The sequence below is a fragment of the Colius striatus genome, chromosome 2 (genome assembly GCF_028858725.1).
Source record: "Colius striatus isolate bColStr4 chromosome 2, bColStr4.1.hap1, whole genome shotgun sequence".
Lineage (NCBI taxonomy): Eukaryota > Metazoa > Chordata > Aves > Coliiformes > Coliidae > Colius > Colius striatus.
The window spans coordinates 109,007,688-109,033,298 of NC_084760.1; the positions used below are offsets into that span (position 1 = coordinate 109,007,688).

The 25,611-nt window shown below is 37.6% G+C and overlaps 1 protein-coding gene across 4 annotated transcripts in view; it reads left to right on the forward strand.

Annotated features, from left to right (window-relative positions):
* The window catches only part of ZDHHC14 (zinc finger DHHC-type palmitoyltransferase 14), a 101,856-nt gene that overhangs the window by 41,031 nt on the left and 35,214 nt on the right, over positions 1–25,611 (forward strand). For 2 of the 4 annotated variants that reach the window (XM_061989025.1, XM_061989027.1), the window contains exon 2: positions 13,543–13,715. In XM_061989025.1, the coding sequence (XP_061845009.1) occupies positions 13,543–13,715 (173 nt within the window). The remainder of the gene's footprint in view (positions 1–13,542; positions 13,716–25,611) is intronic. The other 2 variants (XM_061989026.1, XM_061989028.1) reach the window with 1 other exon arrangement.

Consider the following 25,611-nt stretch of genomic DNA (forward strand, 5'->3'; position numbering starts at 1 on the left):
AAAGCAGGTCAACCTAGATCAGGTCGCATAGGAACATGTTCAGGTGTGTCTTGCAGACCTCCGAGGAAGGAGACTCCACAAAAATATAATAATAAAGGATTTGCTGCTGTTCAACTTTCCTTAAAAACCTCAGCAGGTTTTTTTTTTGCTTTTGACTTCCGTTTTAAAATTGTTTCATTTATTACTCTATTGTAGCTTTTAATATAGTTGTTGTTAACATCCTTTTCTGTGAAAGTTACTCTTTATGTACTGATGCTCTTGTCTGCCTCAATGGGGACTCGGCTTCAAGGAAACTTGTGCTTAAAAGCTAACAGTAAGAACAGAAATCATTCAATTTATAGACCTTCATTGACTACAGTGCTGCCTTTTGTCTTAACATCTCATTAGACACTACACGTTTTGGAACACCAAATTATGGGCTCATTCGCATGACAGTTTTCATTGTTTTTGTTTTGTGGCTGTGTGCATATTTCCAGAAAAGGAGGAGAAAATCCCATTAGAATCAGTTGTTAATCATGTTCCTAAATGCTGGGGTTTTTGTGGGACCTTATCCTAGTGTAGGAAAAGCTTGCAGAACAAAGTTTTCCTTTTTTTTAGGTCAATATGCAGCTTAAGATGCTATAAATAATTATCTCTCCTATTGAGAAATGGCAGAGTATGTTCACATACAAAGAGAAGGATCTGTAGCTCTCCTGAAGGATGTTTACAGTGAATTGGTCGTACCCTCTGCACAGTGCATGATGCTGAAACACGAGCCTGGAAAATTGCAGAAAGCTCGTATTTTAGTATTTCTCAGTGTCTGTGAGGAGCTTCACGTCAATAACAGCACTCATAGCTATGAGTTTTAATTCAAAGACAGTTGCATTAAAAATCATAGAATGGATGCAGTTATACTAACAACTTGATATTTGCCATGCTACTTGCTATTTTGAGATTTGCAGCTTTTCTGAATAGAAAGGCTACACTCTCCTGCTCTTGCCTGTTTACTTCTATTCCCCTCCAGCCTCAGTATTTTCTCCATGTTTTAAACAAGTTAAGAGGTGGTTAGTATGTATTTGGGACACAGAGGATATTAATGTTGTGTTGCCATCCAGGACAAAGTGTAATATTTAGTGTTTTAATTAACGTACATTCGAAATGTGTTTTTCTCTCTGGATTACAGAGTATGGGTTAGGATCATGTCTGTTATTTATAAGCCACGTAGTCTTCAGTCTTTTTTCCATCCTTTCAGCAAAATCTTAATAGAATCTTCTGCTGGCTAAGTGGAAAGCTTTGACTTTGTGGATGGAATGGGAATATATCTTACAGAGTGTCAAATGTGAGATAAGAATGGAAGTGGTCCAGTAGTGATAATGATTTGGTTTATTACTTTAATAAAGGCTTTGAAAAATAAACAAGCCTGAGTTGAATACTCAGTTCATCAAGAAGTTCAGTTGCCTGGCAGTGCTTCTGGACTTCAATTTGTAAAGTTATTCACAGTGATACGGCAAATTATTTGGTGTGTTCTTCACACAGTGAACCTTCGAGGGTTTGAGCTTCTTCAGGATAATGAAACAGTAGGTAATATATTATTGTTTAATGATATAAAAAATCAAGTTTTGTTTTTTAGTGTAAGAGGGCAAAATAATTGCTCTTTGGAGAAATAAATGAACATAATGCTATTTAAACTAGTGAAGTGGACCAAAAAGTAGATTTACAGCTGTATTTTTGATTCAAGATTGCTTGCATGGCTGTGCCATTCTTTTTTGTGGACTTTTTTTTTTCCTGAGAGAGTATTAGAATACAGAATTCTGTAGTTGATTGTAAAGCACAGTAGTTTCCTATGCTATCAAAGGAAAAAGATTTTTCTATAGCTGTTAAGAAACAATCTTGTGCTTCTGATCTGTAAACAGAAATTACATGCTCTGCTGCAGTGTTGTCTTTCAAGCACTTTTGGTTTTTTACTTACTCATTGTCAGCATTAGCTTAATGTTTATAAATAGGAGCAAGATGCACCAAGGTGTCTGCTTTCTGAACACATGTAGACAGAGAATGCTGTAAATCCACATTGCATTGCACCTTTACATAGAAATGCTATTGAAGAATTAAGCATGACTCCTAAACTGTGTTCTCCTGTTTGTAAGGGCACTGAACAGGAGGAGGAAAAGGAACACATTGGGCATTTATCCTTTCATTTAATGCAACTATCTGAAGTAAAATAACCACACCCTTCTTATAGTTAGTTACATGTAGCTCATCTGTTTGTGTGATATGTTCTGCAAACCTGAAAGTCAAGGTTTTCCATGGAGAATGGGCTTAATTGGAGGACAAGCTAGAAGAAAAGAGTAAAGGCTACACAATGCTACCAAACCCAGGATTTTCCTCCTGGTTAGAGGGTGTTCCTTTTGCTGTGTGTGAAACCACTGATTAATCCAAGGTTGCAATTTCTCTTGTAAAGGCTGCAGCTCCTCTCTGGTACTCTAGCACAAGGAGCGTGAACATTGGTAGCTGGCAGAAGGGCCTGGGCAGCCTCTGTTCCCTGGTGATCAGAGTCCAGCCAGGAGAGAGGGTGAGGAACTTGGGAGGGACTGGGCAAAGGCAGCAGCAAACTTGGTTAAAGACAAAACACCAGGACAAAAGGTGGAGCTTGTGATTTTAGTGCTTGAAGGTCTCTGAAGTAAGTTACACATCTCCAATTTACATTTAGGGGTGGTGCACTATGGAGATACAGGATGTAGCATGTTGCTTTTTTTTTTTTTGAATAGTGGTCCTATAGTGGTATTTCATTTGTCACTGCATTTCTGGTTTTATTTTAGCTTCTGTGCAATTGTTCTATGTATTCAAAAGACTTCTATTTCTATTTAACTTCACTCCCTGCTAGTTTCCTTTTTGTGCAAAAGTGCTCAAGTGCAGATCAAGTTGGAGCAGTATTTATGTGGTGGAATTTGTCTGGTGAAATGTTTATATGTCAGTATCTGAAACTGGGAGGAGGACAGGAGGATATCTGACAATGAAAAGATGGAGAACAAATCTTGCGTTGCAATTCCTTAGAGTATATTCTGGGAATGATGGAGTAACTGAGCTTTGCTCTGATTTTCACAGAGCTTTGCTCTGATTTTCTGATTTTCTGGCTTGCTTTAGGGAGAGAGATCACATTATTCCACTTGCAGAATCATCTAGATGTCAGTATATATAATGGCAAAAGAAATGCACATTCAGTGGGGCAATAACAGGTTGCATAATTAAAATGTTACAAGAAAAAAGGTCTTAAATTCACAGTTGTAATGGATGTAATAAAAATCTTCTCTGCTTTGCTTCACCCTCTTGTGACACTTTTAAAACAGTTTTGGCAGTGTGACAAAAAGACAGATGTTAAATTAAAGAAGGAAATTGTACTTTTGAAGGAGGTTAGTACTAATACCCTGTGTTCATTATTCTTTCCTGCCTGAAATTGAGGTTCAATTTACATTAAAATTTGGGGATTGTGTTAATTACTGAACAAAATTGCAGTAACAACTCCACTGGGAAAAGGCTTGACAATTTTAATGTAATAGTAGTAAATGAAATTTGCATATAAAAAAGGTTAAATCTGACTGGGATTTAAAAAATATACTTTTAAGAAACAGTGCAAAATCTGAGCATTTCTTTGTTGATCTTTCATTCAGGTTTTGTTTGTACTTCAGCAGTCAAACTATTTAGTAACTGTACAGTAGCTGACTAAAGTTACTGATTATTAAATGACTGACATTTGTGTAAAGTACATGATTCTTAAATGTGGACATTTTTTGTTTTGAGCTTGTTGCAGAACTTTGTGATAGTCTCAACATTAAGTGATTAAAATTAATGATTTTCATTGTTAGCTTTAGTTTTGAAAGTAACATTTCTCTTATGTCCTTTAATTGTATTTTTCTGTAATACGTGTTTCTTGATTTAGTTGACATAAGAGAAAATATGCTGCAATATATTTCCTTTCATTAAAGAAGTGATTTAAATCATGATATTGGTGTATGGTAGAAAAAACTTTTGGTGAATTATCCAAGTGTTCAGGCAGGAAATATGGAATTAATGGTTTCAGTCAGTGGCATTTCTCAAGAGGAGAGTGCCTGTGCGTGATACGTTTGTGGAAGTACAGAAAAAAGCATAATATGATAAAACTACTGATGTTCAATTAGAGCATGCCTATCTAGGTTTGATAAGGATTTAACATAAAAGTATATATAGAGCATTTTTGATGTCTTCCTACAAAAAGGAAAAATTCAGACAAAAGCATTTCAATATTGAAACAGCACAATCTTTCCTGCACACATGTCTGAAGATAATTAAATGCTATGACATTGCTAACTCTGATGATTCAGAGCACTCTTTCAATGTAGGATATTTCTTAGTCTTCTAGTGTTTGGACTTCCATGACTTGCACACAAATCTCAGTTCTACTGCAAAAGAGTAAAATGCTATTTATAGTTGTTTAAATTACATTGCTAACCGAAACATTTGGAGTGGTGATACTTTCTGTATAGATAAAGTACTGTGTGCTTTACTTTCTTTCGTGAAATAAAAGCTTTGCCTCAAGCTGCTCTTGCAATTTATTTGTTTAAATGGACACACTTTTGGGTATGGAGAGCTGGCACTGCTTGGCATGATGTATACCAATTAGTAGTTGGTTGGTTTGTGGTTTGGTTTTTTTGATCTGAAGTAACCTACAGAATGCCAGTGTTTGTCCAGTGAATGATTAATCTGGGATAAGAGAATTCTTGTGATACTGTGAGGAGGCAGTAGGAAAATAAAGGATACCATTTCAGGTAAAACTCTCCTAGAACTTGTGAAGATTGATGCCTGTGAAGTTACTACAAACAGGCCTCTCTGATTTTTGAAAAAGATAATCAAATTGCTGAATTAGTGCTGCTCAGCACTGCTTGTTTTGGGGATGCAAAGGTTAAACTCTCTTGGGTTTATGCTTCTCCTTGCTTTATGTTCCCTGCTGCTTTATTTTTATCAACCTGATGTACACTTTTGATATGTAGTGTGGACAAGGATCATCAATTCTCCACTTTTTATTAAGTAAATGAACCCTGGGAAATGTTGTATCTGACAAGCTTAGCTCTGTTTTTTCAGTGAGAGAGCAAAGCCTTGTATTGTAATGTATTCCACTGAAAAGCTAAGGTTTTCATATTTCCCCCCTCCCCCCCCCGTATTTTAGATTAAAGAAAATTTGTGTGTTTTAGGCAAAAGACTTGCTTATATGGAGAGTTATTGAGTGAAAAAGACACAGTTGAGAAAAAAACCCCTCCATATAAGATGTCAGATCTACTATTCTAAGCTTTTATGACAACGGGTAGGATTTTGTGTCTAAGTCCACATAGCAGTTGAATGCCTCTAGGAATGGCAGTTTGACTTCATCCTGTTCTCTGCACAGTTCTACCTGTTCACTGGCATTCATTACATCACAGAGTGAGTTAAGTTGTTCAGGAAATTAAACAAACAGAAAATTAATGTGGGTGTTTTTTCATACAAGGGAACAGGTTTTAACTCAGTATTAGCTGGCTCACTTGTGCTTATACAAGGGAGGTGACAGTAGAGCATGGTTAGGGGTAGGGATTGCATTGACAGGCCTTTTCCCCTTTAGCAAGAGCTAGGCTTCATATCTAGGCTTTAGAGCTTATAAATTGTGCAGAGCAAATACGTAATACTGTTCATTGAGAGCTTGGAGTCCACCATCTGGCAGCAGCTCACTTTATGTATGTTTCAATTTACAGAGTATCCTGGGGAAAATCACCTAGAAGCTCGTACTCCTTCAAGGTCTTGTTTGTGGCATAAGGCATTTCCACTTGTTTTGTCCCAGTTTTAATTTCTGTTCATAAGTACTTGGGATTAACTTGTGGGGTTTCATTATAACATCACATAACAGGAAATAATAAGAAATAATAAGGAAGTAATATGCAGCATAACAGGAAAGAGTGTTTAAAAGAAATTGTGAGTCTGTGCATTTAGTGCAATTCATTAATTGGTAGTCTTTTACTGTGGAAACTAGACCTTGCACTATGTGAAGAACCGGAGATTTAAACTGAAGTACTAAGCTATTTTTATCTTTTCAGGTAGGTAATTAGTGAATGGAAATTATCATAAAGCAAGCTTTCAATTCACTGTGTGGTTGGAAGCTATGCCTTTTCTGAGTTAGTCTTTTGAGAGTATCATACTTGCATTGACTTTTCATAAAGATACTGATTATATGGTAAGACTTAGGCTCTTGTTACATGGTTTGTTAGATATTCCTCATGTTTTTTTACTACCTTGCTTGGAAGTTTCTGGCCAAGGGTTGACACAGTCAATATTTTAGATGTTGTGTTTTGTGAAAACAAAGGAGTTCTTTCTCTGTATAACAAAGCAAAACTTAGTTGCCTGTGTAGGAGCTTCAATAACCACATTTGTTTCACAGACAGGTTTTCTTTGCATTATACATTTTATCCCAGCTTTGAAGTTTGACAATAGTTCATTAGAGTTAATTCATCTAGCAATAAAAATTGGAAGGTCACGGAAGGCTATTACTCTGATTGTTGCATATCTGCTGCATTAAACCTTTATGATCTTTACGTGTAGGAGGGATTTTGTGGTTGTGTTACACAATTTCATAATAAGCCCTGCTTGCTTAGCTTCATCTATACTCCTACATCCAAATTCAGCCAGTATAAATCTAATTTCAGTGGTAATGCACTACAATTTAATGTAGTCGGTGCTGCAAGGAGTTCCATTGAATGCTTTCTGGGTTGAGCAGGCAAGAGAGAGAGGTCCCTGCAGTTTCTCATTCTTGGTAATTGCTCATAGGCTTTGACATTGGCTTTAAAGACCAAACTGTGTTGGGTTTTCACATTAAATTTTGAAGACCAATTATTGAGCTTTTGCTGTTCAGGGTAACATTAAGCAAATTTTATTTTGTACTAGGTTTGTGAGAACTTCTGAAGTACTTTATTAGGTTTAAGGATCATGTTCTTCTGCAGTCTGTGTAATTTCTGCATATTAATCATCTTTAATAATTTCTAACTGCTGGTAAAGGCTGGGACACTTCTGTGCACAATGTAATTACTATTATTCTGTATGTGTTCCTGCTTAAAAAATATTTTTAATTAGAATGAATATTAAGTGGAGCTATACCCAAGGAAAAAAACAAATACAGAAAAAAACCCATATGCAGTACCAGAATCGTCAAATCATAGAATGGTAGGGTTTGGAAGGGACCTTTAGAGATCATCTAGTCCAAGCTCCCTGCAGAAGCAGGTTCACCTAGATCAGGTCACATAGGAACATGTCCAGGTGGGTCTTGAAGACCTCCAAGGAAGGAGACTCCACAACCCCTCTGGGCAGCCTGTGCCAGGGCTCCCTCACCTCAACAGGGAAATAGTTTTTTCTTAAGTGGAACTTTTTGTGTTCCAGCTGCATCCCATTACCCCTTGCCCTGTTGCTAGCTGCTATAGAAAAAAGGGATGTCCCAGCCTCCTGATACCCACCCTTTAGATATCTATAAACGTTAATAAGATCTCAGTCTCCTCCAGACTAAACAGCCCCAGTTCCCGCAGCCTTTCCTCATATGAGAGATGTTCCATTCCACTGATCATCTTGGTGTCCCTGCTCTGGACTGTGTCCAGAAGTTCTCTGTCCCTCTTGAGCTGAGGAGCCCAGAACTGAACACAGGACTCCAGACGATGCCACACTCTTCTTGATGCATCCCAGGACGCCATTGGCCTTCTTGGCCACGAGGGCACATTGCTGGCTCATATTTATTTTATTATCAATCAGGACTCCCAGGTCTCTCTCTGCAGAGCTGCTCTTCAGCAGCCAGTACTGGTGCATGGAGTTGTTCCTTCCCAGATGCAGGACTCTGCACTTGTCCTTGTTGAACCTCATGAGGTTCCTCTCTGCCCAAATCTCAAGCAGGTTAAGATCCTGCTGAATGGCAGCACAGCCTCTGTTGAATCAGCCAGTCCTCCCAGTTTGGTGCCATCAGGGAACTTGCTGATATAATATAATATATTATTATATATTATAAAAATATTTATTATAATATATTATAATAATACAATATTATAAAATGCAAAATAAATCAAGAAGGCATTCAAGCAAGGTTAAGTGCTTCTTGTGTGATACCATTCAATAAATCTGCATTTATTATTAAATTACAGTATATTAGACTATTAAACTGAGGTAATATTCTGCCTGTTTCTTCCTTTCTGCTGTCATTCTGCATTTTGCTGGTTAGCTGTTATGTTCTCCATAGTCTTCACATTTGCAGCATTCCAGATTTTGTAGATTTGAAATGAAGGAAGTATTAGAAGAGTGATTTTTGTCTTATGTATTATCAAATAAGTTTCTGAAACTGTTTGATCATTCTGAAATGTATAATCTTAAAACAGATTTCAAAACACAAAGAATAGTAAAAAAAAATCCATCTAAAAAAATTAAAATCCTATTGAAATTTCTCTGGTTTCTTTAATATCTCTTGAAAAATTTAATAGAAATTTTAAAGACCATAAAAAAGAATCAGGCAGATGTGGGAAACTAATGCAGTATTCCTGAGCTAATCTTGTTCGACCTTTCATGTAATGCTAATTGGGTTAATCTATATTCAAATTACAGCATGTATTTTGTGTGCTGACAACATGCTTTTGAAGAATTAACCTAAACTAGTTGATGCACTGCAAGTTATTTCCTGATACAAGTTTTTTTTTTTCTTGTCAGACCTTTCTGAAGACTTTCTTCACCTTAACTTTAAAATATGGACCTCTCGAAGTAGTTGAAAGATGCTGGGATTTGAGGGTGGGGATGGAAAATAATGGCTGAAGAACTGATGCATTCAAGCATTCTTTGATCTCTTTCTTCTAGTCTTTAAATTAGGTATGTAATTTTTTTTCTGTAGCATCGTTTTCTGCTGTAGCTACAGCTATAAAATGCTAAAATTTATACGATTACGCTTAAAATTCTGAGTGTATTAAAGCTATGCTTTAATATCATAGGTGCAGTACCTCGGAAGTCATCTGTGGCAGGTTGAAGCCTGTGTTATATATGAGACTCTCTAGTGCAGTCTTTAGAAAGTGCTTCTAGGACTCGTCTTATTCCTCCTTATATTTTGCCAACACTTTTCCTAAAAGCAATATTCTGTAGTTGATATTCTGGTGGAAAATAAGTAAAGAGGCTACCATTCAAATCCTACAACAATGAAATTATTTCACACTGATCATTCTTTGTCCAATTTATCTTCCTACAGCCTTGGTCAGGCAGCAGCCTCCAAGATTGTTTCTGTGCCCTCCTGTTTTGCCTCTCCTTGCATCTTCCACTGTCTGTGTTGTGGTCTACATGCACATCTTTGACTGCTTTCTTTTAGCTGGTAACTTGTCATTAGAAAAGTAAATTATAAGCCATTTCTGCTCTTTTAACCCAGAGTCTTGACTTGTCTTTAATCTAGATGGATATTCTGTTGCTTTCTCTAAATGGACAGAGGTCCAGGTTAGAATGTGGTTTCACAAGAGACTGAAAACCTTACAGACAGCTGCTGAAATGCTGAAACCTCTTCCCTCTGTCCCAGGTTCCCTCTCCTTCTAGTTTTTGTGAGTGCTTCTGTCTCTTGCTTTGTGATAGTATCAGCACTTCTCTCCTAGTGCATATTTGATTTGGTAAAGAGACAAAAAGAGAAGTTAAAATGGTGTAATTTTTGTATGTTTTGGTGAACCAGCTTGACAAAGATTTGCATTGGCAGAAAGGCAGAAGTTTGGAGCAAGTGGCTTGGAGCAATAATGCAGTGGAGTTGAAAGGAAGGGGAACCTGAAAGGAGCCATAAATAGGAATGGAATGATAAAAACCAAACCCTTTGAGTTAGTTTAAGGAAAGCAGCAGTCTATTCAGATATTAACTTGTAACATGGAGCCAAACTCAAGGATCACAGTTCAAGCCTTTCCTCCTAGCCTTGGATACCACCTCCACACCAATAGTACTGGTATCCTATTATCAGTCTTGTCAGCCAAGCTTGTAGGGGTCTTTTAAGTGTGGTGGCTACTACATCTTTGCATAGAATCCAGATTTTTTTTTTTCTGTCTGCCAGCTTAGCAAATATTAAGTGAGAGCTCCAATTTATCATGGTAAGAAAACCCTGTCTTTTTTGTGCTCTTTAGGAAATAGTTGTTTGTTACTAATGGTAGGGGTTCTCTTTTGTAACTATAGGGTTAGCCTCTCTCACAGTTAGACTCTCTCCAAATATCTGTTATCCCCACTGCATAGATTTGTCACTTAATCTCTCTCTCCAACAGCGAGTTTTATTAGAAAAGGGGAAAAAAGAAAAGAAACCTCCTTAAGATGCTTTCCTGAACAGTTCACTGATAGTTGTTATTCACAGAATGGTAGGAGTTGGAAGGAACCTCTAGAGACCATCTAGTCAAACCCCCTGCTCAAGCAGGTCCATCTAGATCAGGTCACACAGGAACATGTACAGGCAGGTTTTGAAAATCTCCAGAGGAGGAGACTCCACAACCTCTCTGGGTAACCTGTGCCAGGGCAGCCTCACCCTCGCATGTAGGAAGTTTCTTCTTGAGTTCAAGTGAGATGTTCCAGCCTATACCTGCTACTCCTTGTCATGTCACTGGGCACTACAGGAAAAAAAGGATTTGCCCCATCCTCTTGACACTTACCTTTTGGCTATTTAAAAGTGTTTACTTTGCTGTTCACCAGGACTCCCAGGTCTCTCTCTGCAGAGCTGCTCTTCAGCAGGTCAACCCCCAGCCTGTACTGGTACATGAGGTTGTTCCACCCCGGGTGCAGGACTCTGCACTTGTCCTTGTTGAACCTCATGAGGTTCCTCTCTACCCAGCTCTCAAGCTGATTAAGATCCCACTGAATGGCAGCACAGCCTTCTGTTGAATCAGCCAGTCCTCCCAGTTTGATGTCATCAGTGAACTTGCTGAGGGTACACTCTGTCCTCTCATCTAAGTTGTTGATGAAGATCTTGAATAAGACTGGCCCCAGATTCTTCTAGAATCCTAGCCCATGAGGTTCCTTCAAGATGATCTTTGAAGAGTCCACAGTCAACTCTCCTGAAGTTCAGGCTTGCAATCCTGCTTGGTGTCCTGCTTCTTCTATGCAGGATCTTGAAACTCCACTGTCTCATGGTAACTTGGCTATTATTACCAAAGATTACATCTTCAGCCTTTTTACGTTATTGCTGAAGAAATTCCAAGTGGAAGTTGATAAAATACAGGATGTGAAACCCTGGATATACCTTTGAATGAAGCAAATTACGTTTGCCTACAGTGAAGAGTGTAGAGAGCTTTGAGAGTGGGATTTTTCTCACTGCAGATGGACTTGGTTCAGCGAGTCAGAGATGCTTTTTTACTCTAATGAACTCATGGCTTCTCAGCAGTGCAGGTGTTCCAGCAGAGGAATTTGTTCATTCTACCAATTCCTTGTAAATTTATTGTTAAAACAAGTCACTGTTGTGCTGGCCCTTCAGTTCCCATTCTCTTAGTACCATGAAGAATTTAAGTTGTATAGGTAAACATAATTGCTATTTTTGTGTTGACACCTGTCTAAACTGTATTTCTCCTGCTGTGCTGCCCTGAGATTGTCACGTGGTACCTTTTACACACAAACAGCTCTTGTTTGGTCAATAGACTTCATCAGAGTTGCAATTCCTTTGGTATGTGTAATGAATAATGCAATAGAAGAATAATAGCACTGTGCTATATTTAGTGTCATTAATGTGCAAGTTCCCTCTAATCCTTTTAAAAATATGTTCTAGCAGCCTATTTGTACTTCTGTCTGAGCATATTACAGTAGTTTTGATTTCAGTAATCCTTTGTGGCAAGAAATAAATTGAGCAGTAGAACATTTATGTGATATGAAAGCTTCTCTTTGGTTGTTCATTCTGACTGACCTCACTGACACGAAGGGAGCAAGGCTTATATAGCTACCAGCTGTCTTGCTGCTGCTTCCTTTAGTTAGCACTGATTTCATAAATCTGGCTCTTTTGAAACAGATTTTCTAAAAGTGTGCATTTGAAGTACATTTGCTAGTATTTAAACAGGCGATTCATTATATGAAACTACAATGTCTCTCGCCCCTCACCTTTTTCTTCATTACACAGTTATCTTTTTAATCTTTTGTAACTTGTTACACCTGCAGTGTTACATTCGTATAGGGTGAAAGATGGATTCCTCTCATAGCGATGGTGTGATGTGCCGTGTAATGCATTTGGACTTACGCCATCCACAAAGCCCACAACATTTGATGAAACAGCCAAGTACAGTTAACAGGATTATGCAGGGAGATAAATGCTTTGTACATGACAACTGGTACAAAAAGTGTTTCCATGCTCTCCCCATCCTCTCGGCAGCAGCAGTGGGCGGTGAAGCTGACACTGTCATTGCTCGCTCAGAGTTACCGTTCCAGTGAGGTTATCTGACTTGCAGTACAAAAGCTTGCACATCTGAATCATCATTTAAGGCAGTCAGCAGAAATAGGGAAAATGATGTCAATTAAACATGACTGATACCTGGAAGCTTTCGGTGAAGCCCTAAGGCCTAGAACTTGTTGGGTTTTTTACTTATTTTGGTTTTAGGCTTGTTTTATGACTTTTAACAGACATCTGAAAGGCATGAAACCATCTCTGTGTTTTGCCCATCTCTACTTAATTGAAGAGCTGTGAAGAGTCTTCAGTCTGTGTATTCATCATATGACTGGGATTTAACAAGAGTGATGTACAGTGTAATGTAGTGTTTACAGTGTAATGAAGTGTTTATATCTCTTCTTTTTGCACAACTATAGATACCTATATTGTGTGGTGTTTAGATTTCAATGCTTCTGTCCGTTTTTGTTTTATTGCACATGAAAAATAGAGGAAAATTACTAAAACTGTGATAAAGGTGGTAAACTGGTAAAGGGCTGATGATGTTACTCTACATCTTCCTGGATTATTTGTTTCTGCGTGTATTGCCCTATTCTTACTTTGTCAACATGTAAACAAGTTTACCAAGTTATAAGAAATGGATTAAGATTGAGAATCAGTAGTGGTTTTACAATAGAGATATACAAAAGCTATTAAAGGAATATGTCACAGGTGTAAGTTAATGAGCACTGTCTTTGTGATGGACGATAATCTAATTTTATGGACTTAATTACACTTTTCCGTGTGGCTTATTTCAACATTATATGTGCTTTGAGTTTTATTGATGAGTATGTTCAGGTTGTTTTTGCTTCCTCCTCCCTGACTAATTTACTTTATGTAATGGGACAGTAGATGAACCAATATGTGAGCTTGTAATATCCTGTTATGAAGATATTTTCTTATGTAAATGTGTGCTGCATATTAGTGAGGTCATTATTATGCTGTTAGGACCTTTTATTATGTTAAGCAGATAATGAGAAATTTCAAAGTGTCATGAAAAGAAATTTCAGCTTCAATAAACATTCCAAGACAAGTAACAATAGAAGAAAGTGAATTCTTCATATGCATTTATAACAGGTAAACATTTTTTGAGAGCAATTTGCACTGTGTTACTGATTGTGTTTAATCTTTTTTTGTTTTTCCAGTTGTCCATATTTGTCAGAGAAGATTACACCTGCTATACCTGCAATTGGTGGGATTCTTTTCTTTTTTGTGATGGGGACCCTGCTGCGTACTAGTTTCAGTGATCCTGGTGTCCTCCCACGCGCAACACCAGATGAAGCAGCAGATCTAGAGAGACAAATAGGTAACACTGAAGGTCTGTTGTCTCTTCGCTTTCCTCCCCAGGCTGCATGTACTGTGTGAAGACAATGTGCTGCCATGCTCATGGGAGGAGTTACTCCTATCTTGCCTCAGTAATTGTTCTAGAGTTGTAATGTCTGCTGACATTGCAGTGATTTCTGTGGAAAGATGGTTGATCAGTTCTTCACCAAGAAAGATAGTGAACAAAATCCTGGCCTTGGAGAGTGATAGTTACTACTGTAAATACTTCTCAGCAAGTCTGATAGAAGTCTCTCTGTAGTGCACCAGAGAATACTTTCTAAATGTTTTTGGCAAGAAAGCTGATATTGCAAAGGTCCTACAGTCGTGCAACTTTTAAACTAATGTACCCTCAGACTTGAACTGAATTTAATTATGTTGTTATTTATTTTGTAAGACAGATAAGTCTCTGTATTAATACACAGTCTTGAAATTCATGTAGTCTTGGGAAGGTTTTTCTTCAGTAACAGTAATAAAATGTTACTAGCTCTTACCTGTGTAAAGCCTATGCAATTAAAGGAGAGTTAAATAGGTTAATCAGTCTCATTTATTGAGAGAATTGCTAACTAAATTGTAGTTATTGCATAGTTGTCAAACTTTGTGGGAAGGAAATCTTTTCTCATGTGGGTGTGTATAAATCTGAGATGTGTAGTTCACCAGCTTTCCAAAAACACCAGCTTTCCTTGTTCTACTAGCATTCACATTTCTGGAGGGGAACTTACATTGCTTTTATACATTGTTTAGACTAATTGTGTAGAGCCAGGAGTCAGCTGTCATTGCCATGACAGGAAGAAGGTTACATTTAGCCAGTCAGGACTTGGCTTTGGGCAAGGACCATGCTGTACATAGTATACAGGGAAGAAAACTGTTAGATCCTAGATGACCCAGATAGTTCCATCCCAATTGGATGATTTAAAGTTAATATAATTTTTTTCTGTTTCCTGACATGGCAGTCTGGATTATTTAAAAAGAAAATCTTCAGTCAGCCTGCCCTTAGATGCCATAGAGGAATTAAATCAGAGATGGAGAAGCACTGTGAAACTGTATTCTCACTGCATTCTAAAAAATAATTAAAAATAGCTATGGAATATGTTTATATTGAGGAACTGGAATTCTCTTCAAACAATAATTTCACTCCTTGTTTGTGCAATAGAGAAAACCTATTCACAGAATCCAGATATATGGAAAACAGATGCCAAAGTTCTGATGTGTTGTGTTGGGAAAGCTAACAGATTTCTTACGAAGATAGATTTTTGAGCTTATTTTTTAGCTTTTCCCAGTGCTGTCACTGCAAACATTTTTCAGAATCAAATATTGAGTATATAATGTGCTGCATAGAAGTAAGTTGCTATAATGGCTAATGGGATTATTTTTATAGCTGGGAAGGAAAAGATGGAGAGTGGGGGGGGGAAAAGTATCTCAGAACGATTTCAGGAAATATGGGAAAAATCACAATTTTCCTCCCTCTTTCTCTTTTTTTGCCATCACCTCTTCTCAAAAGAAGTTATCTTTTCTGTGGGAATAATGTATGGGTTGAGGATGGAATTCAGGAAGGTATATTCCTTAGTGTTGCCAAAAAGGAATGTCCCTTTTATGTAATAAAGTTCTAATTTGTAGATAAACTATTGCTTAAAATGTAGAGTTTTCCAGATAAAGTAGTTTTGAAATAGAGCTTCTCATATAACTGTTTTATTACTGCTCTAATTACTGTGATAACTTGTGAGTATTTTGTGTTTCTTAAAATGAGGGTTTTCTTTGGTTTTGTTAATGCAGTGTTTGGGAAACAGTGGACATCCTTTGCTTATTTTGGTACTAAAGTCCCTAGTAAAATGTCTTGTAATTGGAAGGAAAATATATTCATTGGATATTTTAAATCATAATATCTTCCTAATTGAATAGTCTTCCATAATAATTACTTGAAGAACTTAGATTTTTGTTAAACCTTTACACTTCTTAAGTTTGCCACGATGACCTCCCTTAGCTGTTTCACTCCAGGAACCTTGGTGCTCCTGCTTTTTTTGTTGTCTTGTGCTGAAGCCCAAGTAGTCTTGATTTGCCAGTCTTCATGCCTGTCTCTGCAGTCCTAACCATAAATAACCCAATCTAAGCCATTTCCAAATAACAAAAGTATATGTTTGTCATATCTGATTTACTGAAGATGTTAAATAAAAGAAGCAGTGCTGCTTTCTAAATAAAATAAAATCCAAATGATGTTTTTTAAAGTTGAAATTAAGGAAAAAAAGGCTTATTTTAGTTGAATTTCACCTTTATCAAATTTGGCATTTAATGGTAGTTTAAAAGTTAAGCCTGAAAAATACTAGATTAATACCAAGCATGTTTTTAAATGATCACCTATTTCTGCTGAACAACACACATGCCATCTGTCCTTTTACCTTCTCAGAGAAGCAGCCTTGTGTAGAACACAGCTGTACCTAATCAGAAGGAGTTCTCATTAGGAAGAAGCTGGACCACAATAGGAGGAGGCTGTATAAAGCATGCACTCCTGAAGCATATTTAAACCAGAATTAGGAGAAGCAAAGGCATGTGTGTTCAAGCCTTTTGACCAACCATTTTTTCTTTCATTTCCTATATTAACAGATTTCTTTAAGGCCATTTTGGTGAAGGATAGGAATTCAGAGTTGATTAAAAGCAAGATTTACAGGGAAATCGTTGGCCTTCTTACTGCTGGTATTCTGATGGGGTTTTTTGTTTCTTTTCCTCTGTAATGAGACAATTATTGATGATTAAGGGAATAGTTTTTTTTCTACTTCAATGTGACTGCATTGTATTGGAAAAGCCAGAGAAGAAAAATGTATTTGAGGGAGGTTATCGTGAGTCTAGGTAAAGATAGGCATACTATTTGCTTCCCTTGCAGAGAACAGTTTACTGAGTGGAAAAAGTGATCAGTTTAAAAGAGAGAGATGGATATGATGTTTTGAATTGTGCCATTGGTGGCAGATAATTCAGCTACAGAAACATCATAGTCCTAATTCCTTAAACTACTTTAAAAAAATCATTAAAGAAGATCTTCCTAAACAGTGGGAGACTTTTGCACTCGCATTCGAGAAAGGAAGAGAGAGGAGGGTAAGATGCTGAAAAGTGTAGTAGTATTCATCTAGGTACTGTCCTATGTTCTGTGTCATCTCTGTAGGTGCTTTTCCATTTTTGTGTCTTTGAATTACTTTGAATTTCTTGTCTCTTAGGCACAAGAATGAAATTAAAATCCATTAAATGGAGCTGCTACTGAAATTTGTGTACTGATTACCTGCCAGTAATAATGATGTTGCAGTTGAGGGGGAAAAAAAAATCAGAACAAAAACTTGTATAACATATTCTTCTTATGTAAAAGAGATAGGCTTTTTAATGGAAATTTACACTTGCAGTAATTATGTGTAAAGATGATAATAATAATGGTCTGCTAAATGAGATTGCAAGTGAGTTCTTGAAGAGCCGGTATTAGGTTTTAGTTACCTTGCTACGTCATTTTTCACTCCTATATGCAGCTACAGTGAAATGTTGAGTGTTCTGTAAATCATGTTCTCAATATGTTTTTATTAAAGGACTTACTCCAGTTTAACCACAGCAAATGAATTCCTCAGTTTCTAAATCCAATATCTATATATATAATATTTAATTACATCTATGGTTTTGAAATGTACGTGGTGTAGTGGTCATTTTAAATCTTTTATGATCTGCAGTTTAATCCTGTGTTCTTATAGAATGGCAGATTTATAAGCAGGCTATAATCATTAACTGGGTGTGTATTCTTAGCTCCATTTGAAGGATAACATACTTTGAATGCTTGCTTGTCTTAGATACATTGTTTTTGAAATCCAGTGGTTATAAATACACACAAAAAAATCAAAAGGAGTAATGAGAATCTACACAGCAGCTCTGTAACAATGAATTCCTTGTTATGAAAGCCTTGATCCAAAAACAAGTTAACACAGTTTGTTCCAAAAAACGTTTTGGGTTTTGGCTCCTGTTTGTGAAGAATCCTGTGCTTTCTGATGTTTAAAGTCTGCTCTGGGGCTTTTTTCTGCCTCTTATTCATATTGTCCTCTTTCTGGTTCTTCCTTCTACTCAAGTTATTAATCACTTAATGTTTCTGCGATGGGATTTTTCTCAAAGCTTTTCCTTTCTCTGGGTTGGACAAATACCTCCTCTTTCTTGTGGAGGTGACAGGAGGGAGAGAGGCAGGGTCCTTGCCCTAAATGCTGGATTGCAGCAGTCTCCAATAAACTCAGTTCTACTGGAATGTTACATATTTAGTTTCTCCGCAGTGCTAGAGTGTTCATAAACAGAGTTAACCTGTCCTCTGCAGTAAAGAAATCTGAAAGTTAAATCTATAGCTCTTAACAAGCTGCTGCTGAGGAGCTGCTGCCCTGCCTATTGTTCTGCTGCCAAAATTTGTGCAGAATTTGCATGCTAAGTTCAAAGACTACAGCACGTGCTAGGTTTCTGCTCCTATCTTCAAATTTTTTAGTATGATAGAAGTATTAAAGTGTTTGCTGTTCATTTGGGTTTCAGAATAGTTGAATGATCTTGCTTCAGTGTCTGAAAGCCTCAGAAATAAAGTATATAGCTTAGGCTACAAAAGTCTTTTTTTAAGCATAAAAATATGGAAAAACTTAGAATGGTAGGGTTGGAAGGGACTTTTAGAGATCATCTAGTCCAAGCTCCCTGCAGAAGCAGGTTCACCTAGATCAGGTCACATAGGAACATGTCCAGGTGGATCTTGAAGACCTCCAAGGAAGGAGACTCCACAACCCCTCTGGGCAGTCTGTGCCAGGGCTCCCTCACCTCACAGTGAAATAGTCTCCCTTCAGTCTCCTCTTCTCCAGACTAAACAGCCCCAGTTCCCACAGCCTTTCCTCATATGAGAGATGTTCCAGTCCCCTGATCATCTTGGTGGCCCTGCACTGGAATCTCTCCAGAAGTTCTCTGTCCCTCCGGAGCTGAGGAGCCCAGAACTGGACACAGGACTCCAGATGAGGCCTCACCAGAGCAGAGGAGAGAGGGAGCAGAACCTCCCTTGACCTGCTGCCCACACTCTTCTTGATGCATCCCAGGCTGCCATTGGCTTTCTTGGCCACAAGGGCACATTGCTGGCTCATGGTTAGTTTATTATCAATCAGGACTCCCAGGTCTCTCTCTGCAGAGCTGCTCTTCAGCAGTTCGACCCCCAGCCTTTCCTGGTGCGTGGGGTTGTTCCTTCCCAGCTGCAGGACTCTGCACTTGTCCTTGTTGAACCTCATGAGGTTCCTCTCTGCCCAACTCTCATATTTAGTTATATACTGAAAAAATGAGAAAGATTGTATTAAAAATTGCTTAGGAGATTCAGTTTCCATGTGTGATTTTTTGAGAACTTGTGTTTATTTTTTTTAAATGGTAGCATAAGACTTGCTTCTTAGGGGACTAAGTAGTAAATGATACAGTAAAAGCGGGCTTGACTATTATCCACAGATTGAGTCAGCATCATGATATCCTGACAAAAAGGAGAAAATCTTTTTGGATGCATTAGAAGAAGAGTCATTACATAAACCAGAAGTGATGTTCTGCAATAGGTAGTGATGAGGGCTAAGTTCATTGTCTTGTTTTTGAGACCTAGTGTGTAAACTCGAGGAAGGCAGTAAAATAGAGAAGTCTAGAAAATATGACTAAGAGAGGGGAGGAGTAGAAGTCTTAAAATATTCTAATATTTTTTCACATAACATAATAGAACACAAACAACTAGATGCCTGAGGCTTGTGTAACACAAAATTAGTGAAGATAATGTAGGGTTATTTCCTGTAAAATGCTCTCATCCCAGTTAAATGCAACAGGACCTAACTTTTTAAATGGTAAAACTAGTGGATTTAGTATTTTTACTTGGACTACACATTTCTTGAAAATTAAAATGTATTTTTTTCCCAGGGCAATCCTGCTGGTAGTTGCATCTTTTTCATGGTGCAAATGATCTACAGTTACAGAAAATATTATATTGAGGGATGCTGTTATTTCTGTGGGAACATGAAAACGAGGAGCAGAGTTATTTTGTCACCACTTTGCAGTCATGGCACTTGTCCCTTGAGGTGACTTCGCCCTAAACTAATGACAAATGGAAAACTGTTAATAGGATAAAAAACTTCTAAATGTGAAGGCTTAAAAGAATAACCAAACCCAGGAGAATGGGTTCCTTAATGGGAAAGCATTTGTCTGTTTGGTATATACACAACAGTTCTTCCACAACACGGATCTTTTTTTCATCGGATAAGTGATGCAGATACATTAAAAAGATGATCATGGTTATTTATCCTCCCAGACTTAAAAAGGCCCATCTATAGTAGGGAAATGCTTTGGATTTTTTTTTTCATAGTAACTGTCTGAACTTTATATGTAATCTTTCTAATTTATTGTGTACCACCAGCTCAGTCCAGTTGGCAGTTTCTGCATGCTTTCTTTTTCCTTTTTAAAAGCCCTGAAAACAATGTATTATCTATACCACCACACCATCTCTGGCAATTTGCTCTCTACCTTTCATTGATGCTCAAGACTTCATTTGAGACTTCTCTACAGTTCTTTTCCTGTCTTTCATTTGTTTTCAAATGCATAATTTGATTTCTAGGGCCTTATAAAATTAAATCGGTGCTGCAGCATAGGCATCTCGTAGAATTGCCAATAGCCTTAACAAATACATACAGCTTGTATGTACAACACAGGTATGTTTTGCATTCCTTTCAAAGGTGAGGTACCAGACGGATAGGCTTGTAGTCATACTTGATACTGCATGCTTTAAACAACATTCCCAAATTCAATTTAGTGAATTACTTTGTGCATCAGTTAAGTCTTTCAGAAAGCTCTTACTCTCTATGCTTTTTTCCCCTCACCAAATCACAAAATACTACATTTCTTTCTGGGAGTAAGAGTACTTTTCACATTGAGTTTTAGAATTCAAGAAAATATTGCAATTCTACTTCTAAGAAAATAATACATAAGTTTTTCTGCAGTCAAGTCAGTAAGGCTTTCATCTAAAGTCAGGAGCAATATGGTCAGTATCTCATGTTAGCTATCAGATGAAGAATTATGTGAAGAATGCAGATAGCAGCTGCTGGTTTCAGTCTGTCATGTTCCCTGTATTGTTTGTCTCTAAAATTACTATCTGTAAGCAAGAAAAGGTTCTTTTTTTTTTTTCCAAAAAAAACTAACCCAGCAACAAACTCCCACAAAACCAAAACCCTACTCTTCTTTTTAAGCATGTAGTTTAAAGTGAGTAAACATAGATGAAGACATTTCTTAGAGTTTTTCCATTTTGTAGGGCTTTTTTGGGTTTTGTTCAAATGTTATATGTCATATGTAAAGATATTTTCAACACATCTGCTTTTCTGCACAGGAAGCATTAGAACTACTTCAGTTTGCTGACTTCTCTAATGATATTGTTTGAAGGTTGAAATTGTGTCCTGTTAAGATTGGCAGCAAACCTTGCATATGATTAAGTTCATGTAGAGACAAGGTGGAGAGATCTTCTAGAAACCGTTTGTCCTAGGATCTTAGGAAAATTGACCAAAAAAGCAAATGCCTGATTGAGCAGGAGGATCCTGGTGATATGTATTAAGAATTCCAACCTCTGTGTGTCATCTAAACAACACTTCCCAGTTGTTTTCAAGAATAACAATTTGAGATAATTTGATTGCTGTTTGTTGCCACATTGGAAGGTTGCTAGACTGTGCTGTATCTCCATTAAATACTTGAAGTGAGTGTTGCAGCTGTGCAGGTACCTTGGTCCTGCAAGGATATAAATTGTATATTTGGGATTTTTGTAATAGGGTAGTAAAAATACTGGAGCCCCATCTAGTGCATGAATGTTTAACACTGTTAGAGAAGTTAGGGAAGGCAGTCCCATTAGTGGGACAATTTTATCCTTCTTGTAAAATAACTTGCCTTACATCTTTAATGGATTGGAACAGAAAAGTGTAAAAAGTGATGGTCAAAGATAGGTTTATTGGGGGGAAGGGGGAGGTGATTCAGTAAAGGTTAATCTTACTGTGTCTTAAAGGGATCACATATATTAAAAATTTTAACTGTGTTAGAACCCAAGTATGAGCAGTCCACTTGAAGGCTAATTATTGTCTGAAAAATCGCTGTGAGGCCAGGACATTTAGCACATTTAGGTTAAACAAATTTAGATTTTGTTTAAAACAAAACACGTTTGACCATGTCCTGATCCTTGTTTCCAGAAAGAAAGAAAAGAAATATAAAGACTGTGATTTCCACATTTGGTTATGCAACTTAGAACTGGGGATAAAATCCTGACTCCATCAACAGTCAGTGAGACTGTTTTCATGCATTTAATTTGCATCAGCTTTGACCCTTGCATTTTCCTCACAGAGCTGGGATTTTCTGTCCCTGTGAACTTGAACTTCCCTGCAAAGTTTTGGAAGTAAATCCTCTTAGAAAACCAGCATTGTAAATATAGTGCTCTGGCCAGTAATCTCTGGACTAGAGAAGAGGGAAGTTGCCTTTGAGATTCTGCCAGAACCCGTTTAAAAATAAATACCGTGTACTTTAAGTTCTTTAAAGGTGGGGAAATACTGCTTTTAGTAAATGTGCATTTTTTACTCATAAATGTTTCATTAGAAGAAAGAGAGGTTTTCTTCTAAACAATTCAGCTTGACTGGTTTAAGTAACTTTCTTTCAACAATTATGTACATGTTCAAGAGAAATAAGATTCTGTAAAAGAAGAAAATCTGAAATACCAGTGTAATTGTAGGAAATTCAATGCATCTAGATGTATAGAAAGCTACACCTACATACAATTCAGGCTTCATTAGTATTTTTCACAATTATGCATCTAAATTTGAATGAGTGTCATATAGAAGTGATTGGTTTATTAACATGTTATGCATGCACGTGCTAAATGCTTTATTCTATAAAAGCTAACTAGAGCTAGTGACCTGTATTTTTATTTGCAATTTAAATCTATCTCGACCAGAGTATGGCCAGAAACAGGCATAATGCTGTGCTTTGTAAGGCACACAGATTTATAGAATGACTAAGAATATTACAAACCTGCTGGTGATGATGTCACTGAAAGTACAGTGTATTAAAATATGTTTATTTTTTTCAGTAGTAGTAACTAAAATCAGATATAGGGGATTTCTAGTAACAAAAACTTCATTGTAAATATGGAAGTCTTTTAATGTAATCTCTGAATGATAAGAAATTCTTTCCTGTTTTCTGGGTTTAGGAATCATCCATGTCTCTCAAAAGCTTTAAATAGTGTAAGCACAGTTGTGCTGTTCCCTCAAAAGACCATCTTTTGAGCTTAGTTCTGAACTAGAATGCAAAAATCAAAAGTTACTTAAATATTATGAGTACAAATAAACTGTTCTGCAGGAAAATAGGGTTTTATATAACTTGAAGAAATTAAGCTGATTCTATTGACCTCATCAAATTTTCCTGTCTGCCAGAGTGCTTTAAAATCACAGTCATTCAATTAATGGATTTATTTTAAACAACTTAACTGTAAGAGACAACAGAAAAGGAAGCAAGATAATGTCCTTATTGCACATTAAACAGCTTTTATCGTCCAGTTATGCTTCAGCATGTAAATACAGTAGTAACTTGTAATGCAGTACTTATTTAACAAAAAATACTATGTCAAGTAGTGTTAGCCTTGAGGTGAACAATCATTGTTGTTGATTGTTTTGGGAGACATGTAGTAATCCATGCTTTTCTGTGCAGTTCATAGGACTTGGCCTAGCATCTCAGGAACATTGCTGGTAGAGATCCAAAACAAGAAAATGCCTATACCTCATCAAGGTCTAGTAGACTGCTTCTAAGCTGTTATTTCTTTAGTATTTACCATTTAATTCTCACAAGGGACACTTGAGAAGTTCACACCCTGATTCCATTCTAAGCTATTCTTCCACTCTTCCAAGACAGTTTTCTGAAGTCTACTTGTTTCAATGCTTAAGTTTACCATGCTGTCCTACAAATATTTTTACTGATGCATATTTATGGAATGGGTGAACACATTGCAGATGGGAAGTCTAGCACTGCTATGCTGCCACTAATTTGAATACCTTGTTAGGTAGGAGGCTTTCTAGTTGCCCCCCTGGAAGATACGTAGTTTGCCAGCTGTGTATATGTGTCTGCAGACCTGGCAGAAATTGGAACTGTGTGTGTGATATTTTTAAGAATTTGAGCTCAAATAGAAGTCATGGATCTTCTGGGAAACTGTCATCAAGCACCAACACTTGTCCATCTTGAAAGTGAGGGGTGCAACTTAAAACACAGTTGTGCAGGTAACTGAATTTCAAGTGTAGTTTCATGCATGCGTATATTGGAAGATAATTTATCTTACTTTCCTATTGTTCTTCTGCCTATCCAGGAGTAATAATGTAGGGTTTTTTCACTTAAGTGGTTTGATTTGATTGTGATTACAGGAGAACGGATAAACTGAGAAAAAGGGTACCACTGTCAGAGTATAGCTCAGCCTGGGTGCATTTAAAGGACAAAACTGAGTTTCAATGATTTAGTCAAATCAGTACTTTAATTACTGGGAAAACAAATACTGTTGTCCTAAAATAAAACAAAAGCAAACAAACAAACCCCCAAACCCCAGCAGTTGTACCAAATGAGGTAGCTGGAAACTAATTTTATGCAACAAACTTGAAGATGTGCAAAAGTAACACTGTGAGTTAGAACTTTGAAACAGCAAGAGCTGTGAAATACTGTTCTAAATGTTCTCAATCATATCACGACATTTAAGAGATCTCAAAGTGATGCTTAGTCTTATTTCTACCATATGCCAAGCTCTGATGACAGAGCTGCCGTTGCTGAAGTACATGTGCAGATTCTGTATTAGATTGTAGAATTTCTGCAGCACTTGTAGAAAGATTCTGTTATCACAGGAATTGTAAAAAAAAATAAAACCAGGAAAGTCCTAAAGATAACTTGTCCAAATTTTACCATCCTGCACCTTTATCATGGAATCACAGAATGGTAGGGGTTGGAAGGGACCTTTAGAGATCATCTAGTCCAACCCCCCTGCAGAAGCAGGGTCACCTAGATCAGATCACATAGGAACACGTCCAGGCGGGTCTTGAAGACCTCCAAGGAATGAGACTCCACAACCCCTCTGGGCAGCCTGTGCCAGGGCTCCCTCACCTCAACAGGGAAATCGTTTTTTCTTAAGTGGAACTTTTTATGTTCCAGCTTCATCCCATTACCCCTTGTCCTGTTGCTAGCTACTATAGAAAAAAGGGATGTCCCAATCTCCTGACACCCACCCTTTAGATATTTGTAAATGTTAATAAGATCTCCCCTCAGTCTCCTCTTCTCCAGACTAAACAGCCCCAGTTCCCACAGCCTTTCCTCTGTGAAAGATGTTCCATTCCCCTGTCATCTTGATGTCCCTATGCTGAACTCTCTCCAAAAGTTCTCTGTCCCTCTTGAGCTGAGGAGCCCAGAACTGGACACAGGACTCCAGATGAGGCCTCACCAGGGCAGAGTAGAGGGGGAGCAGAACCTCCCTTGACCTGCTGCCCACTCTCTTCTTGATGCATCCCAGGATGCCATTGGCCTTCTTGGCCACAAGGGCACATTGCTGGCTCATGGTTAGTTTATTATCAATCAGGACTCCCAGGTGTCTCTCTGCAGAGCTGCTCTTCAGCAGTTTGACCCCCAGCCTGGTGCGTGGAGTTGTTCCTTCCCAGATACAGGACTCTGCACTTGTCCTTGTTGAACCTCATGAGGTTCCTCTCTGCCCAACTCTCCAGCCGGTCAAGATCCCGCTGAATGGCAGCACAGCCTCTGGGAAATCAGCCAGTCCTCCCAGTTTGGTGTCATCAGTGAACTTGCTGAGGGTACACTCTGTCCCCTCATCCAGGTTGTGGATGTAGTCACAGTTG